The sequence below is a fragment of the Physella acuta genome, unplaced genomic scaffold, assembly GCF_028476545.2.
Source record: "Physella acuta isolate Inbredline_101_S28 unplaced genomic scaffold, ASM2847654v3 ptg000788l, whole genome shotgun sequence".
Classification (NCBI taxonomy): Eukaryota; Metazoa; Mollusca; class Gastropoda; family Physidae; genus Physella; species Physella acuta.
Window position 1 is genome coordinate 35,845 of NW_026732306.1, and position 19,295 is coordinate 55,139.

The 19,295-nt window shown below is 39.1% G+C and overlaps 3 protein-coding genes across 3 annotated transcripts; 2 read left to right on the forward strand and 1 right to left on the reverse strand.

Annotated features, from left to right (window-relative positions):
- Positions 1-4,378, forward strand: LOC131950916 (uncharacterized). Its single transcript, XM_059313127.1, has 6 exons — positions 1-183; positions 828-926; positions 1,549-1,688; positions 2,591-2,806; positions 3,888-4,128; positions 4,295-4,378. Exons 1-6 carry the CDS (start codon positions 1-3, stop codon positions 4,376-4,378), a joined length of 963 nt encoding a protein of 320 aa, XP_059169110.1.
- Positions 4,379-7,177: 2,799 nt separating this feature from the next.
- Positions 7,178-10,642, forward strand: LOC131950917 (medium-chain acyl-CoA ligase ACSF2, mitochondrial-like). Its single transcript, XM_059313128.1, has 5 exons — positions 7,178-7,279; positions 8,325-8,448; positions 8,677-8,776; positions 9,725-9,855; positions 10,404-10,642. The coding sequence occupies exons 1-5, from the start codon at positions 7,214-7,216 to the stop codon at positions 10,640-10,642; spliced, it is 660 nt and encodes a 219-aa protein (XP_059169111.1). The 5' UTR covers positions 7,178-7,213.
- A 3,700-nt stretch (positions 10,643-14,342) lies between these two features.
- LOC131950918 (uncharacterized) lies at positions 14,343-16,620 on the reverse strand. Its single transcript, XM_059313129.1, has 2 exons — positions 16,609-16,620; positions 14,343-16,168 (listed from the first exon to the last, which is right to left on the reverse strand). Exons 1-2 carry the CDS (start codon positions 16,618-16,620, stop codon positions 15,680-15,682), a joined length of 501 nt encoding a protein of 166 aa, XP_059169112.1. The 3' UTR covers positions 14,343-15,679.
- Between the last annotated feature and the right edge of the window lie 2,675 nt (positions 16,621-19,295).

The following is a 19,295-nucleotide window of genomic DNA, read 5'->3' on the forward strand; positions in this document are numbered from 1 at the left end:
ATGCCAGGAGATCTGACTGGGGAGGTTCTAATGAAACGGTTCCAGTACCGAGCAGACACAGACCCGAACAAAGATGGATTTGTCTTTGTTGACCAAACAATGAACAGGATTCCCTTATCCAGGTTCCAGATATGGGACATGAGTGGACGTTACGCGTCTCGCCTTAGACGTTACGGCATAAAGGTAAGTAAAGTTCCTTTTTCGAACCGGACCGTCCATGCGGCAGGTGAAGTAGAGTTCACCTGTTTCTGTGACCTCGGCATATAAATGGATCTTATGGTCAGCACTTTGCCCAGCGGCCTTTACTTTCCTTAACTCGAGACTTTCGGCTTAACAGTCTAGCGTTTTAACGCAAGGCCACGCCGTCCCACACAGCAAACCTAAAGGTAAGAATTCATAAAAGTCTTGAATATAGAAACCGGAAAATCATGTTTTTTTTTGACACAGTGCTACACTGAGATGGGAGGGGGTTGTTAGGAAATATATCTTACATTTTGTAATATTTTTTTAATTGAAAAGAGTATTTCATATATCGTTAAACACACGGGTGTTTGTTATTTAATGGCTGAGGCATGGGTAGATTAGACAGCTAAATGGGCTGCCCCTACAAAAGACATTGTTACTTGGATGCCGAATGTCATTGTAATACCAAATTTATTAATCTCAAATAAGTGCTGTTGAAACACTTTTAGGTTGTATGTTGGTGTATGTTAATCGTCATCTTCTGGCGATGTATGAGGTATCTGTGTGAGGCTTAGTATCGTCTGCTGGTAATGACATGTGTCTGAATGAGGTTTATTAAAACAATCTCCGTCTTCTTTCACCAGACTGGCGATGTTGTTTGCTCAATGATGAAAACATCCAGGACAAAACTCATCACAACTTTCGGTGTCATAGCTGCCGGTGGTGTCTTTATCAATGGGCTGGTAGGTCGGTGGCTATAGTGAGTGGGATGGTGTATAGAGGGTGAGGTGGTGTGTATATAGGGGCGTGAGGTGGTGTCTATAGGGGGTGAGGTGGTGTCTATAGGGGGTGAGGTGGTGTCTATAGGGGGTGAGGTGGTGTCTATAGGGGGTGAGGTGGTGTCTATAGGGGGTGAGGTGGTGTCTATAGGGGGTGAGGTGGTGTCTATAGGGGGTGAGGTGGTGTCTATAGGGTGGTAAGGTGGTGTCTATAGGGGGTAAGGTGGTGTCTATAGGGGGGTAAGGTGGTGTCTATAGGGGGTGAGGTGGTGTCTATAGTCGAGTAACGTAGTGTCTATATTGGTGTAAGGGGGGTGAGGTGGTGTCTATAGTGTGACAAGTTACTGCTAAAGTGGCGTACGTTTGCGTCTTTGTAAAAGTCTCATTGCATCTTTGATGTTGCATGATGGTGTTGTTTTATTGTAACATTGAGTCTACGGTATATACAAGCTGCAAGGTAAGATAGATTACATGCGTCTCCCCCACCCTCCTCATGTACCTAATGTTTATACATGTGTCTTCCCCCCCCCCCCCCCCCCCATCCTCACGTAACTAATGTTTACTATATGTGCATGTTTTTATTCAGGCTATGCTAAATGACGGTCAAGATATTTTTAGAGTCCTGAATACATCGAACAGTGAAACGATTTTAACGTCATGGAGTAACCCAGAATTTGTCTTTCTTCAGAAGTATTTACAAATGAGGAAATCGCCATCAGATGTTGGGTAAGTGTGTTTTTTCTTAACATGGGAAATAATCCACGTTTTTTTAAATGTGGAAATATTTTTAAAAATTGTATATTTTCCATGATAAAATATCTAGTCTAAAATTTTGGCATGGCCACAGATCTTACAATGACAAAAGTTATATATCAACAAGGGCAAGAAAAAATCAATGAGAAAAACATTTAAAGTTGCCTCCCTTACACAACAGACAAACGAATCAAGGAAGCCAAGATTCATCATATTGGCGTTCATTTGTGTTAGAGCCTAACGATTCGAACTTATTAAAAAAAGAGTGGTGGAGATAATGACCATCTGAGTCAAAAATGATTTATATATTCTATTCATTGTTTCAATGGGAATAAAGTAAACATTTAAAATAGAAGATACGTTATTCTGAAGCAAGGCACAAATACTCAGTTTGTGTGTGTGTGTGGGGGGGGGGGGGGTGGGTTCTAATTGGGGAAATTTTTTACTCATAATAACTGCTCTTGTTAGCTGAACTACTATTATCTATATTTAAGTTTTAAAGGTCAACAAATGCCTGAAATCGGGATTTTGTCCGATGCGGACAAGCGGCCGTTCCGAAAAATGGCCTTCGAAAACGGTTTTCATGCAAACGCAAATGGGCAAATAGTGCCTCCAGTGTCTTTAAGCTAAATATCCAGCACTAGTATGGTATGAGTTAAGGTATTTTTAAAAAAGTAGATTGAACAGTATGCCCTATAAGTTCAATTATTTCCTTTTTACTTCCTGTTTTACTGTTTCAGTTAGAATATGTGCCAGATTTACGAAAAAGATACTAATAAAATACCAAGTAGCTTAACTAAACTACATCGAAATCATTATAGGTAACAACCAAAATATGTAAAAGTTTCTTTTTATAATGTGTTGTATCGTTGCAGGTTTGAAACCATCATCCCGGTACAGTGTAGCCAGGCCCCGTGTCTGAAACAGCTGATCGTGTACAAGTTAAACAGCCACCAAGACCACACAACTTTCCTCTCTTCTCTCGCTGATGAAGACTTCTATGAGGCTGACGTCAATACTGATGACGAGGCTTACATTTTCTTGACTTCCGGAAGTACCAGCTACTCCAAGATGGTGCCCAGAACACACAGGTACACGAACATTCCCATAACATTGGCTGGTCGAGCGGTGGTGTTTAGATCACGCATAGATCCATGAACATGGTCGATCTAGAGGCGTGGCTAACTATTTCGGTGCCCTGGGCGGACTATCAATTTTGCGCCCCCTCCACCATATTTCTCTATATATGTCTGTGAAAAAGCCCCCATCCCCTCTTTAATTGGAAAGCTTTGTGACGCTTCTTACCAGCTACTATGCGGTAACATTTTGTATTTTGGTGTCACAAAATTTTAAATCAGTTTTTGAAGTCTTGAAGTTTATTTTCGTAACTTTGACTATGAATAACTCAATACTTCAGCTTAATATGAGCTTGTAAATTAATTGTTCCACCCCTTTTGGCGCCCCGTTAGGGTCGGCGCTTGGGGCTAACGACCCACCCGCCCTTCCCTAGCTGCGCCACTGGGTCGAGCGGTTGTGCCAAGATCACACACATATACATGAACATACATTCCTAACCAGATAAAAAGAGTGTAGTATCATGTTTGGATTCTGTAATTCAATCAATACATCAGGAAAATATGAAACGGCATTGGCCAAAAGCGGCAGGCGATTCAAAGGTGAGAAATGAGAGAGAAATACACATAAAGAGACATATTATCCCAACAACATTCATTGAAACAGATGCCGCGCATATTGTGAAACTGACTGTTCATGTAGTCATCAAAACGGAGACTCAGTCTACGAGTGTGATGATTCTGTGCATAACGCAAAGTTTATTTAGCCCCTGGAATCATCGTCCAATGCAAGTTCTGATTTCAGAGTTATCTGGACTACACGAAGCCGCCATCTTACATTGTTGTGGTATTTGTAGGGTAACCAGCAGTAGTTTGCGCATCGTCATTAAATAATTACCATCTCCCGTGTCTATTCAAAAAAAAACAAAAAAAACATTGGTTTAAATAATTACACTATTTAGTCAACAAATTAGTTTATTTTTTATAAAACACGTTTAAAAATAAAAGAACATTTATTTTCTTTGCCTTTATAGTAAAATAAATATATTAACAAAATTTTACTACAATTCTTATTGAAATGCATGGTTCTACCCCACAGGGAATGTCTAGCTATAGCCGACTCCATCAAGCAAGACGTCGACATAGTTCTCAACAACCGTAAAATGGAATGGATCGGTGGGTTCCCGAGCCTATACCTGGGCTCAGGTGCCACGACCATAGTCCAAGAGTACCTGGACGGTTCCAGTACATTGAATGTAGCAGACATGTGGAACTTTGCCTGCGACGAAGGGGCGTCGGCTGCCGTCCTTTTGCCCCCTGAAGTCATGGTCATCAAGCAGGTACATGAATAGTTTGGCATCTATTTTATAATAGTTTTAGCACAAGAAAAGCTTATCACAGCTTCTAACACACAAAACAAACCGATGGTTAAGCCGATTTTTTAAATCTTGAGAGACGTGTGTCCATGCTTTAAAGTGTAAGCAGTTTATTATTCTCTTACTCCAGGCATTCGATGAGGGCAAAATCACAAGACACATTAAAAGAATCATAAGTGGAGCACAACCCATAAGAAGGGTAGGAAATAAATAAATAAATAAATATATATATATATATATATATATATATATATATATATATATATATATATATATATATATATATATAAACATATGCAAGTATGTGTGTTTGTCTCTGTGTACGTCTATATTACGATCACATTTTAAAAAAATACGACAAGATACACCCAGACGAACACACTCTCAACAACACTCCGGCGTCCCAAACACCCCACAATCTTTCCCCCAAACACCCCACACTCCCCTCCCCCATACTCGCTCTCCCAAACACCCCACACTCCCCTCCCCCCATACTCGCTCTCCCAAACACCCCACACTCCCTCTCCCAAACACCCCACACTCCCCTCCCCCTATACTCGCTCCCACCAAAACCCCACACTCCCTCTCCCAAACACCCCACACTCCCCTCCCCCAACAACCCCACACTCCGCCACAACACCCCGGCGTCCCAAACACCCCACACTCCCTCTCCCAACAACCCCACACTCCCTCCCCCAACAACCCCAAACACCCCACACTCCCTCTCCCAACAACCCCACACTCCCTCCCCCAACAACCCCAAACACCCCACACTCCCTCTCCCAACAACCCCACACTCCCTCTCCCAACAACGCCACACTCCCTCCCCCAACAACCCCACACTCCCTCCCCCAACAACCCCACACTCCCTCCCCCAACAACCCCAAACACCCCACACTCCCTTCCCCAAACACCCCACACTCACTCCCCCAACAACCCGACGCTCCCCCACATCACCCCGGCGTCCAAAACACCCCACACTCCCTCCACAACACACTCTATCAACACCATAAACACTCCCAGCTCTCAGTGGTACATAACACAATGTTGATAGGCAAGTTATCACCTGTACACAAACACAGCTACTGTATGTGGTTAAATGTAGCCAGTATGTGAAAATGCGTAGGCCTTTATTCATAAGAACAGCCGCTGTTAACTTGTAATTTTTCAGTTGCGGAATGTAAAATTGTTTAATTTGTAACTAGATCTATAAATAGTTTGTTACAGTTTTTATATTTATTTATAGTAAGTCTTTATAAACTTTACATTTTTTCTTTATATTGATTTTTTTATTTAAATAATACAAACTAAAAAAAAAAACTAGTGTATATCATTTATTTTAACTTTATTTTTAAAGTCTGTCAATGATTTAACATCCTTAAAGCATAGTTGCAGATAATTCTTTCCCATTCGTGCCCAAGAAATATAGAGCAGATGAAGTAGAGTTCATCCGTGTCAATATCCTGGGCACTCGATGGGTAGTGTGAACAGCACTCTGCCCAGCCGCCTTTGTTTCCTTAACACGAGTCAGGTACTAATCTGAGAGGACTCATAGACGTGCTACAGACTTCGAGCCCGGGATCCGAACTCGAGACTTTCAGGTTAGAAGTCATAAGCTCTACCAGACGTCATTCACATATTATCTCGATAAAAATACAACGCTTTTCGAACTGTGTGATGTACGTTAAACATGGTATATTATCTTCTCATATTTATTGCAAAATATATTTCACGTAATTCAACCTCTGATAAATGATCTTGACATATAAAACAGTGTTTTTACTATTCCCTGGCAGTAACTAAGGGAGATAAAAACAAAATTTATTTTTAAAATGAGTGAAAGTAGCAAAGATATGTACAGATTGCAAAACAAAAAACATTTAAGAACAGTAAAGTTATTTAAATATTTAATACATATATTTATAAAATACTCTACAAAATTTTTCAATAAATTTAACTTTTGTTATTTAATTATCGTAAAAATTTAGAAACCCTAGTATTTTTATATCAATTTTATTTTATTAAGCGATTATTTTCATGCACGTATACTCGAAGGACAGCCGAAGTCATTCTTTTACTTCAGAGTTAGTCCGTCTGTGGACGAGATAAAATAAAAAAAAAAAAAGAGGAGATAAAGTACAAGCAAAATTAAATTAGAAGAGCGTGACTTTATTATCAGGGTTTGAGGGGAATGGGTTTATAACTACTGCTGAAATAACTTCGGGATTAAAGTAAAATTATGCTATAATATTATAATAGAGTAAAATGTTAGGTTAGGTCAGGTCAGGTCAAGTCAGGTCAGGTCAGGTCAGGTCAGGTCAGGTCAGGTCAGGTCAGGTCAGGTCAGGTCAGGTCAGGTCAGGTCAGGTCAGGGTAGGGTAGGGTAGGGTAGGGTAGGGTAGGGTAGGGTAGGGTAGGGTAGGATAGGGTAGGGTAGGGTAGGGTAGGGTAGGGTAGGGTAGGGTAGGGTAGGGTAGGGTAGGGTAGGTGTGATCAGGTCAGGTCATATATATATATATTAAATTAGAAGAGCGTGACTTTATTATCAGGGTTTGAGGGGAATGGGTTTATAACTACTGCTGAAATAACTTCGGGATTAAAGTAAAATTATGCTATAATATTATAATAGAGTAAAATGTTAGGTTAGGTTAGGTCAGGTCAAGTCAGGTCAGGTCAGGTCAGGTCAGGTCAGGTCAGGTCAGGTCAGGTCAGGTCAGGTCAGGTCAGGTCAGGGTAGGGTAGGGTAGGGTAGGGTAGGGTAGGGTAGGGTAGGGTAGGGTAGGGTAGGGTAGGGTAGGGTAGGATAGGGTAGGGTAGGGTAGGGTAGGGTAGGGTAGGGTAGGGTAGGGTAGGTGTGATCAGGTCAGGTCATATATATATATATATATATATATATATATATATATATATATATATATATATATATATATATATATACATATATATATATATATATATATATATATATATATATATATATATATATATATATATATATACGATTCTCTAGTGTCTGTTTGACCTTCTAAACGTCATCTGCGATGAATACATGGCGATGTACGGCTCTTCTGACATGGGATACTGTGTCATCGGCTTGATTACATCAGATATGAAGGTAACCAATACCTATTGGCGTCTAATGTTTGCAATATTTCTTGTTGCCTCTAAACATTAACAATGTTACTTGTTTCACAGGCTATATTTTAATTAAGCGCAATGTTTCTTTTCTATACGTTAGATTTTTTTGTACGGCAAATCTTCCATTCTGATCAGATGGTTCGTGGGTCAGATTCAAGATGATCTATTTCACAGATCTATACATTTAAATGTTATGTGGCATCAGCACCAGGGGTTCTTTCAGATCATATCTTCGATGGTGGGGCTGCAGGTAGGGGGGGGGGATGCGAAATTTTTTTTTCCCCCGGGGATGGGGTGATGCAAACACTGGTACAAGTATATACTTTCTATGTGCACTAGGTTTTAATTTTCTCTTTAATTCGGGTGGGGGTTGTTGGGGCGTTGCTCACGAAAAAAAAAAAGTCTCCACCCCCTCCCCCTAGGAGATATGCTTGAAAGAAAATCGAGTCAGCCCTTACCCTATTACCTTCTGTTTATTATTCTCGAATTACGTTTCCATCAGTGTTAGGTACAGAGTTTCTTCCAGGCATCTCTTCGGGGGGGGGGGGGGGGGGGGGGAGGGGGCTTAGCCCCCCGAAAAATTTTTACCGCCCCCCCCCCCCCCCCCGAACAAAATGAAATTTATATAATTTATATAGTTAATATATACTTTTAACAGTGTCCGCCCCCCCGAAGAAAGTCTACCGCCCCCCCCCCCGAAAATTTCAAGTGCCCCCCCCCCCCCGGAGAAAAGAGTCTGGAAGAAACACTGGTTAGGTAAACTCAATAACGCCATATTGATGAGACAATCGTACGTGGACTTACCTATTGTTTCCGTGCGAATTGTCGAGGAAAACCGAAATTTCTTGCTGTAGAATGTTTCATCCAATTGTAATCTTTGTTGTATCGTGATGTAGAATGTTTCATCCAATTGTAATCTTTGTTGTATCTTGCTGTAGAATGTTTCAGCCAATTGTAATCTTTGTTGCATCTTGATGTAGAATGTTTCATCCAATCGTAATCTTTGTTGTATCATCCAACAGCAGACGGTAAAAGATTGTTACACGGGAGATCGCCTAGCGGGTAACACCAAAATGAAGATTGTTGATGAGAAGACACATATGGAGGTTACATGCCCAAATCAACTGGGGAAATTGTTCTTTAAAGGTTGGAAATGTTAGGTTTTATTTCGTTGGAAATGTTTTGTTTTTTTCGTTAGGTCTTGATATGTTGGGTTTTGTTCGGAAAAGGCTGGAAATGTTGGGTTTTGTTTCGTTGGAAATGTTGTTGTTTTCTTTTTCGTAAGTCTTGATATGTTGGGTTTTGTTTGGAAAAGGCTGGAAATGTTGGGTTTTGTTTCGTGGCAACTTTTATTAGCAGTCATGTGCTTTTCAGGTGGGACAATACTGCGTCATTACCTGGATTTTGACTCAAGTTTGAGTGGAGTCTTCAAAGATGACGGCTGGTTTGATTCGACAGATGTGGGGTATATTGAGTAGGTCATACTATTGATGTGGGATATATTGAGTAGGTCATACCAATGATGTGTGATATATTGAGTAGGTCATACTATTGATGTGGGATATATTGAGTAGGTCATACCACTGATGTGTGATATATTGAGTAGGTCATACTATTGATGTAGGATATATTGAGTAGGTCATACCAAATACTGTTGTGGGATATATTGAGTAGGTCATACCAAAGTGGGATATATTGAGTAGGTCATACTAAAGTGGGATATATTGAGTAGGTCATACCACTGATGTGTGATATATTGAGTAGGTCATACTATTGATGTGGGATATATTGAGTAGGTCTTACCAAATACTCTTGTGGGATATATTGAGTAGGTCATACTAAATACTGATGTGAGATTTATTGAGTAGGTCATACCAAAGTGGGATATATTGAGTAGGTGATACTAAAGTGGGATATATTGAGTAGGTCATACCACTGATGTGTGATATATTGAGTAGGTCATACTAAAGTGGGATATATTGAGTAGGTCATACTAAATACTGACGTGAGACATATTGAGTAGGTCATAACAAATACTTTTGTTGGACATATTGCGTAGGTAATACTGATTTGGGACATATTGAGTAGGTTTTCTAAATACTGATGTGGGGTATATTGAGCAGGTCGTAACAAATACTATTGTAGGTTTTACTGAGTGGGTCATACTAATTACCCACCTAAAATATTATACTAAGTAAATTCGTGTAGTTTGTAGTTGTAGTAACACTGGTGTAATTAGAAAAAAAGTTTTTCATTCAGGTTAGCAGTCAAACGTTCTACCATTCAACCACGTCGTCCTCATACCTCTACACTAGTTTTTAGCATATTGTATTAAATGACTGTTTACAACTATGTGGGAAAAAAATGTATCTTTACAACAAACTTAAACCAATCATATACTATTTTTATTTGATAACTCCAGTGAGAAAGGAGGTGTCCACGTCATTGGCAGGACATCTGACGTCATCGTCTGCGGTCCTGTGATCGTTTACCCACAATGGCTGGAGGACAGGATTATAAAATGTCCTGGGGTGGCCGGAGTCATTGTTGTAGGTGAGTGAAAACATTTTAAGCTCAATAACTAGAACGATGTTGGTGAGGATTGAAACATTTTAAGCTCAATAACAAGAAGGTTGTAGATGAGTGAGGAAATATGTTAAGTTCAATAACAAGAAGGTTGTGAATAAATATTTTAAGCCCCATAACTAGAAAGTTTTAGGCGTGTGGTTTAATATATTTAAGCCCCATAACCAGAAAGTTTTAGGCGTGTGGTTTAATATATTTAAGCCCCATAACCAGAAAGTTGTAGGCGTGTGGTTTAATATATTTAAGCCCCATAACCAGAAAGTTTTAGGCTTGTGGTTTAATATATTTAAGCCCCATAACCAGAAAGTTTTAGGCGTGTGGTTTAATATATTTTAAGCTCCATAACCTTTAAGTTTTAAATATGTGTAGAAATATTAAAAGCTCTATAACAAAAAATGTTGTTTGTGAATGGAAATATATTCTAAGCTTTATAAAAAGAACTTTGTTGGTGAGTTACATTACAAATACCCCAAAACACTTCTCACAAGAAAGCTAAAAACAATGTATATTTCCAGGAATCCACCATCCCGTCAGGTTCCAGGAACTCTGTGTCTGTGTGGTCCGTGAGAAATCCTCAACCCTGACAGAAGAGGAACTGAGAACGTTCTGTAAAGAAATATTTATCGACAACCCAAACTGTGACGATGAAATTCCGAAAAAATTCTTCTTCATGGACTCGTTTCCTCTGACGTCTACTGGTAAGACATGGAGGAAAGAAGTAGAGAGACTTGCCACTGAACATTTTCATCGCTGAATGTTAGTTTCAGTTGGTTATTAAGGTTGCTTGATTAGTTATGAACTGCCGCGTTATTGTTAGAAAATCAAAGTACATGCATATTGACATCTAATGGGGAAATAGGGACTGAGATTGGCTACCGAACACCTCTTATCATGAACTGTTAGTTTCAGTTGGTTATTAAGGTTGCTTGATTAGTTATGAACTGCCGCGTTATTGTTAGAAAATCAAAGTACATGCATATTGACATCTAATGGGGAAATAGGGACTGAGATTGGCTACCGAACACCTCTTATCATGAACTGTTAGTTTCAGTTTGTCATTAAGGTTGCTTGATTAGTTATGAACTGCCGCGTTATTGTTAGAAATAAAAAGTTCACGTAAATGTTGACATTATTTGGGAAATAATGGACGAAGACATTGGCTACCAAACACTTCCTATCGTGAAACTGTTAGTTTCAGTTGGTTATTAAGGTTGCTTGATTAGTTATGAACTGCCACGCAATTGTTAGAAAATAAAAAGTAAGCTACATATTAATGTTGACAATAAATGGGAAAAAATGTAGACTACTGGTAGAGATTGGATACCAAACATTTGTAATCATGAATTATTAGTTTCAGTTAGTTATTGCTATTAAGGTTTCTTGATTAGTTTTAAACTGCCGTATTTAAAAAAAAAAATTGTTTGATTTTTAGAAAATGAAAAATGCGTAGTTTTAAACTCTCGACGTGACTACTTGACTTTATATAAGTGTGACGACACGTTTAAAACTTAATTTTAGCTTTACTTAGCGATTTTAAAATGCTATTTGTTTTGCTAATTGTAACAGATATTGATGAGTATATAGAAAGTAATCGATGTAATAAAAAAAAAAGAATTAATTTTAGGTAGGTTGTAGGGTGAGATGTGACGTGATTTTTTGTGTGTGGGGGGTTGGGTGGTGAGGGAGGTTATAAAAAACTTTCTATGCTGGTAGCAGGGGGATCTCTACCCTTCACTTGAGATGCCTCCCTGATTATTCCTCCTGTGTAAAACACAACAACACAGTTCCAAATTTTGAAAAAAAACTATTTACGATACACACAAATCAAGTGCCCCTAATCTTAACTCTAATATATTTTATTCAAATATATCTTGACTATAGCCCAACTACTATATAACTGTCCAACTGTGCCTTTTTACTACTTTATGATATACTCCTCAACTGCAACCTCTTAACTTATATAAGATCTGCTTCACGACTGACTCATAACGCTCGACTGACTCTTAACGCTCGACTGACTCCTAACACTATCTCTGCTCAACTGCCCGTGACTCGTGACTATCCATCTCACTTCCCATTGGTCGCACTATTCTATTGGCTCCTACTCCGACCTACTTCAACTACTTGACCAATAGCTTGCTATCTACTTAATTCTACATTTCTTCTCACCTTGACCTATTTCTAAATATATCTAAGTTTGCGTCATCGCGGATTGGGGTTGGCTTTATGCGAAAATGTGTGGCAATGGAGAGGAGGGGGAAGTAAATATCGTTCCCCAAAAACCGTGACATCATCTACGGATGAACCCTTTTGAACCCACGTTGAACTGACCTGACACAAATGACCTTTAACCACGTTGAACTGACCTCATCGTGACACCAACAACCTTAGCCCGAGGTCTCCACAGGAGCATCGACAATTTGATTAATCATTTCATTATCACCAAGTCGTCTAATGAGCGACCCATTTGAACCCCGTTAAAATTACCTGACAAAAATGACCTTTTAACGACCTTGAACCCCGTTGAATTGACCTCATCATGACACCAATAACCTTAGCCCGAGGTCTCTACAGGGGCGTCGACAATTTGATTTATCATTTCATTATCACTAAGTCGTCTAATGAGCACGCGCGGACCACGGCCGGTATTGTGCGCCTGTCAATAGAGATCGATACGGATCAAGAGAGATCAATACGGATCAATGGCAGATTTTATAAGTCCCGACGCCAAGCCGTAGAGTGCGGCGTTTGTTTCAGTGTATAAATCCTACATCAAAGACTCACCGATTTTATTTTTCTTCGATAATGTTAAAATCTTATCATTGTTTTTCTCTTATCAAGAACTTTTTTCACAATGTTTTATATATCTTTTGTATTCATTCTTAAGTTTAATAAAACTTTTTATTATTATTGTATTGTTTTGTTTTAAAGGACAGCAATGCTTAATTTTCTTTTATGTGAAGTCTGCAGATATTTAGCGCTATTATTGTATCGACAATAGTACATAATTCTACACCCCCTCTTTCTCTAGCACCCGACCCCCCCCCCCTCTCTCTCTCTCACACACACACAAAGAGAAAAAAAGGCTCCTAGAGATTTAAAAAAAAAATGTTTTAATCGTGCTTATTAAGTACAGACAAAATTAAGGAAGTCTTATTAACAAAATCTGTAAAAAAAAAAATAGAATAAAAATATATACATTCAATAAATTATAACATTTTAAAAAAAAAGTATTTACATTAGTAAAATGTAAACGCAAAGAAACCTATTTTCTTTTCATTGAAGAACGTTTTACTTTACATAATATCTAGGCGGCTTCCATAACTATTGTGTGTTTATACAGAGGCGTAGCCAGGAATAGGTCATGGGAGAGGTTCAAACATTTTTCCATATGTATAAAATCATATATATATATATATATATATATATATATATATATATATATATATATATATATATATATATATATATATATATATATATATATATATATACACATATATATATATATATATATATATAGGTTTGTGAGTCAATGGGAGAGATTATAACCCCCTAACTTCCCTTGCCTACGCCACTGTGTATATATCGGGGTGGGGGGAAGGGTTGGGGGCATTGAGGACGTTTTTTGAAGAGAGCAGGCCCCATGTATATACGAAATTGCTAACTGTTTCATCTATAAACTAATGAAATTTAAATTTAAAAATCTGCAATCAAAATCACGAACGATTAGTAAGTGGCGGAAGTTAAACTTCATCAAAGGAGAGAGTCAAATAAATAAAAAAGACTAATTAAGTTGTATGTGTTTTGTTATGATTAAGATGGCATAGTCTCACACTTGTGACAAGAGGGCAGGGGGTAAGGGTTGCAGTGGCGTAGCCAGGATCGTCTCAAGAGGGGGGGGGGGTCCAATTTTTACCCGGGGACAAACTTTTGATTTGCACCCCCCCCTCAAACTTTCGATTTGCACCCCGCTCATACTTATATATATATATATATATATATATATATATATATATATATATATATATATATATATATATATATATATATATATATATATATATGTACCGAGGGGTCTATGGGGGGGTTATGACTCCCCCTAACCCCCCCCCCTGCCTACGCCACTGAAGGGTTGGACAAGTAGCATGCAATTAGCTATTGAAAGTCAGTGGTGTGACACCATTACATGACGCATTGACATATATGTGACATAGTGTGATATAACACATTGACAGCGTGGGATGTGACATTGTGTTATATTGAGACGTATCGAAATGAAGTGCTCTGGCAAAATGAAAGAGCTTGTGACAAAAGTATAACGAGTGTTCGATATATTGTGACAAACGAAAGTTTTCAGTTACGAAAAAAATACTTCGGCCGGACGTAAATATATCAATTCGCTTTTTTTTTCTGGAAGTCACCTATTGAAAAATTTCTCCGAAACAAAACAAAAAATTGCAATTAAAAAAGTCAATACAATAATGTTTACAATCATTAATTTATCACAGAAACAGGATAAGGCATTGTATTTTGTAACAGTTACTTCCCCTTGTTGATATCCAAGGGAGATAATGAATTATTGATAAGCGTGTATTTAATGTGTTGTTTAAAATGTGTTTCTTCGGCCATTTCATGTATTGGAAAACGCATGTTAGTGTGTAAGAATCAAATTCATTTCGCTGAATATAGTTTTCGTATATTTCATTACGTTAGCGATATATACAATAATATATGCAGAAAAATATAACCTTTATGGCAAATTTAGTAAAAAAGGTTCTTGAGAAAATGTTAGCTTTTTGATTTAGTGCGTAGTGTTTGATTATTGATTTAACTTTAGTGCTTACAGTTAATGATACATAAACTGGTAGCAGATATGGCACATGCTCAGCTCAAAACAATTTAGTAACACCTTGAAAAAATCGATGGTGCGTACAGTATAAATAGATCATTAACTTGACATCAAAATAACAAGTTCAGCATAACAACAAAGTTAAATTGAACTTGGTATGAAAATAAGAATTCTAACCTACAAACAAAGTTCAAGTATGAAAGTATTTGTTCCGTATCAAGATGTAGAAAGTAAAAATGTAAAACCAACAACAACATACGGGTATGACATACTGCACTTCTGAAAAAACCCATACATTTCTGTTTTAACAATCTTCTCTGTTACAATGAAGCTAATACCTAAATAACAGACAATTCAAATCAACTCATGGCATTTATGTACAGTTTTTACAAAAGTTTTACAAAATGTTAATTTACATTGTTATACATACAGCGTAGTGTATCGCTGGGTTTTTTTTTTTTAGAAATTCAATTAGAATTTTTTTTTATGTAATTAAAGTTAATTTTTAATTTAGGCAGGTTAGGCTCCGAACAAAAAACTTCTTAATTAATAGGCATTTAAAAAATAATTTATGTTTATCTAATTCAGAATACTTAAGACATTTTTTGGCATGCATCAAGGTCTCTTTTTGTTAATATGTTTACCATGGCAACGGAGGCCATCTTGAAAAAACCCAACGTTGAAAAACGATCGTATATATTGATCATATAGTCATTGTTTCTTCTTTTATGAACTCCTTAATACTCAGCTGATTAGTGATTGTAAAAGAAAATACTTTAGAAATATTTTATTTCAAAATTTTAAAAAATTTGGTATGGTTAAATACCATAAAATTTACATGGTATAGCAATATATATTAACAAAGCCTGGCTAAAAAGAATCAGCCTATGTTGGGGGAATTCAGCGAACGTGAAGAATTAAAGATACAAGACAATGTGCTCAGAAGTGGAATGAAGACATCCGTGATGGGGTGAGGGGCAGGGAGAAACGAGGCAACCCGTTCCGGATGTAGCGACAGTCCTTCAGGTCTTCCCACTCGGCGTCCGAGATCGACCCCCGGGCTTTCGTCGGGGTCATGAACTCCCGGTACTTCAAAGGTCGCGGGGCTATGGTGTAGATGCGGGGGAGCAGGATAGGGGGCAGGCGCAGAGGGCGTCTCTTTTTGGGCTTGGTGACGTCATCCGATGCGGAAGGAATCCGGGTGATGCTGGTTGAAGATAGGGCGATGTTTGGCAAGGAGCCCCAGAGACTGGAATCTTCCAGAAAAGAGTTTTGGTGTACGGAGGAGGTGATGTCTGGAGTTTGTCTGCTTGATTTCGTGGGGTGACCCAGAGCAATGGAAGTTGTGACAGTATCGTTAGAGATAGGGTCAGTGTTAGATGGGTCGTCGAAGATGTTTTGATTTTCTTCTGCACTGTCGTCGAGTATCTGTGAATAAAAGGAATGAATTGACTTTTGGGTGGCGATAACACTTTCACTATCCGAAACAGAAACACTCACTTTTACTTAATCTTTATACTGATCCTTAATATGAACCCGTAAAAAAAAAATTTGCTAAAAATATGATGTTTTATATAGAGTCAGGGACTGCATGGCATAGCAGTAGAGCGCCAGGCTGCTAGCACGATAGTCTCGGTTCGAATACAGGTTCAAGTTAGTCAAACGTCTCTGAGTCCACTCAGCTCTGATAAGTATCTAACTCACGTTAGGATAAGTACAGGTGGCTAGGGATACTGCTGACTAGATTTTCCCTTCATTTACCGATGTCAAGAAACATATAAACTCTACTTCATCTACCAATTGGATCGTTAGGTGTAAAGAGGAATCTGTGCTTATCTATTGTGGGTGATGTGATTTTAAAAATTCACATTGAACCTCATAAGGCTCCTAATAGGGGTCGTCCATAAATGACATCACACTCGTAGAGGGAGGGGGGGGGGTCAGTAATTTTGTGATGGTGTGTGATGAGGGGGAGGGGGGGTCAGATAGTGTGATGTCACTATTTTGCATTATAAAAAGCAATGTTAGAAAACGAGTTTTAGCCGTTATTTCGCGTTTTAAAAAACGGTTTTTAATAAATTGTAATGGGAATTGAAGAAAATACTATGTTGAAAGAGTTCTGACAAGATTTTGGAAAAATATCGATGTTTTAAGAAAAATTCAACTGCAATTTTGAGGGGGGTTGTAGGTTTAGGTGCGACGTCATTTTAGGGGAGGGGTCTGGCTTTTTGTGACGACGTGTGACGGAGGGGGGGGGAGGTAAAAAAAAACCCGAATAAAATGAATTTGTATAGAAAATTTATACTTTTAACACTGTCCACCCCCCCCCCCCCCCCGAAGATTGCAGGTGCCCCCCACCGCCCCCGGGAAAGTCTGGAAGAAACACTGATTTAAACACAATATGAAGGAGCACGAACTCACCTGTCCGTATGTCCATCTTGACATCGCATCCTCCAACGTTACACTAGCCGCCACCTCCTGCCTCCCTTCCTTCAATCTCCTCCTCTCCAACTCCTGTCTCTCCCTCTCCCTCTTCCGGTTATCATGAACCTCCTCTATGGCCCGCAACCTCTGCAGGAAGACGGCCCTGCTCATCCCGACCAGGTTGTCAGCGGGTTGCACCCTCCGTGGACACGGGTCACTGGACGGGTTGAGGGTGACGCACTGCGGGGAGATTGTTCGTTGAGACATTGTGTTCTTACAAAATTAATTAGGTGACGTAATCAATACCGCTGCTGGAACTGGGTCTGCTTTAGATTAGCGTGGTGAAAAATCCAAAGGTAAACATTTTGATTCCTGTAACAAAAAAATAAGGTGATGGAAATCTCTAAAAGAATCAACAAAAGTGAATTTTATTAAAAATTGTGTTTTTCTTTTTCTTCTTCGTTCTTAATTCTAGTGTTGGAAGGGATTCCATTCAACACAATTAAGTATTTCGTGTCAACTTGTTACACGCCATATGGCCCGTTGACTCCGATTTCAGCCAAATCTTCTAAAAGGTATGTTTCCGTAACCTTTGGCCAACCAAGAACAAAATACAAGGCAGCAGTTGTTTGATTTTGGAGTTGCCTCTCCTAGATGAGTTGCTGTCCCCAACTATCGAGCCTCATCTGCCCGGGTTTCGAACTCAGAACATTTCGGTTCAGTCACCATGAGCTTTACCGATACTACCACCGTCGACTTCAAAAAGGGTGTTAAAAACTGTGTTATAAGGGTGTTAAAAAGGGTGTTAAAAAGGATAGTTCTGTTTCTTCCGGGGAGACAATATCATATAAAGGGCGATAATTAATTGACTTATCAAGGGATATAAAAAAAAAGAAGAAAGAACGAGATTTTTTGTTTGCTTGCTAATAAAATAAACAAATCAATATTGTTACGATTTAAAGAACGGGGTTGGGAGGGAGCGGCGGGGAGGAGTGGTAAATGATAACAAAACGAAAGAAAATGGGCAATTGAACCAAGCTTAAACCATGTGCAATACACACACACACACACACTTCATACTCAAATATACATACACGCCCACACATGCACGCGAACGCTCGCACACCCACACACCCACACTCACACATTTCAATAACAAATTACCAACGAAGAAGAAAATCAATGTCTTTAAGCCGGACCCATACCGAACTTGAAACCAGAACAAAGGGAGATCACTGTTCACTAAACATAACCCTTGTTGACGGAAGTTGGTTGTACCACAGCGAGCAGCATTACGCGACACTAACCCTTGGGTGTAATGAACGACAACTCCACAAAGTCATTGTTCTTTTATAGTAGTCTCCCCTGTGTTTCGTGACTAGTGTTTACGTTTTGCTTCTAATTGATGAGTGGTAGTAACAAAGAATCAAAAGAAATGAATATTTTATTGACGAATAGCACTCCTTTTTCTCTTGCTTGTTCTAGTGAAATCGATATAGATCGATGCTGATAACTTTCTTGAATTTTTATGTTGTACAGGATAGATGTATGCGAGTTCTTTGAAAGGTTTGTGTGGATGTGGGGGTTGTAGAGTGTGCGTGTGAGTGTTGGGATGTGGGTGTGTGAATTAGGGGTGTGGATGTGAGTGTGTGGGATGGTGGTGGAGGTGGGTATATGGTGGTCGAAGTAAAGATGTGTGGTGTATGGGTCTGGGTATTTGGTGGTAAGAATGTGGATGTTGGTATATGAATATGTGTGTGTGTGTGGGGGGGGGGGGGGGGTAAGTGTTTTGAGTGGGATGTGGATGTGGGTGTGTGGAGATGTGTGGAGATGTGTGTGGGGGGGGGTGAGCAATGAGGGTATTGTGTAGATATGGGTGGAATTAGGTGTAGAGCGGTAGATGTGTAAGTATGGTGTGTGGTGTGTGTGTTATAGATGTGGGTATGGGGAGTAAAGGTTTGGGTATGTGGGTGCATGTGTGTGGGAATGTCATTGCAGATGTGGACGTGAGAAGTGTGTCTTCCAGGCATCCCCGAAGTAAGTCTACCGACCCCCCCCCCCCCCCCCCCCCGAACGAAATGGAATCCATATAGAAAATATATACTTTTACCAGTGTCCGCCCCCCCCCCCC

Coding starts and splice junctions, on each gene's coding strand:
- LOC131950916 (XM_059313127.1), top strand. CDS start 1: ATGCCAGGAGATCTGACTGGGGAGGTTCTAATGAAACGGTTCCAGTAC. Junction 927..1,548: donor GTGTCTTTATCAATGGGCTG/GTAGGTCGGTGG, acceptor GTTTTTATTCAG/GCTATGCTAAATGACGGTCA. Junction 4,129..4,294: donor AAGTCATGGTCATCAAGCAG/GTACATGAATAG, acceptor CTCTTACTCCAG/GCATTCGATGAGGGCAAAAT.
- LOC131950917 (XM_059313128.1), top strand. CDS start 7,214: ATGGCGATGTACGGCTCTTCTGACATGGGATACTGTGTCATCGGCTTG. Junction 7,280..8,324: donor TGATTACATCAGATATGAAG/GTAACCAATACC, acceptor ATCATCCAACAG/CAGACGGTAAAAGATTGTTA. Junction 8,777..9,724: donor ACAGATGTGGGGTATATTGA/GTAGGTCATACT, acceptor TGATAACTCCAG/TGAGAAAGGAGGTGTCCACG.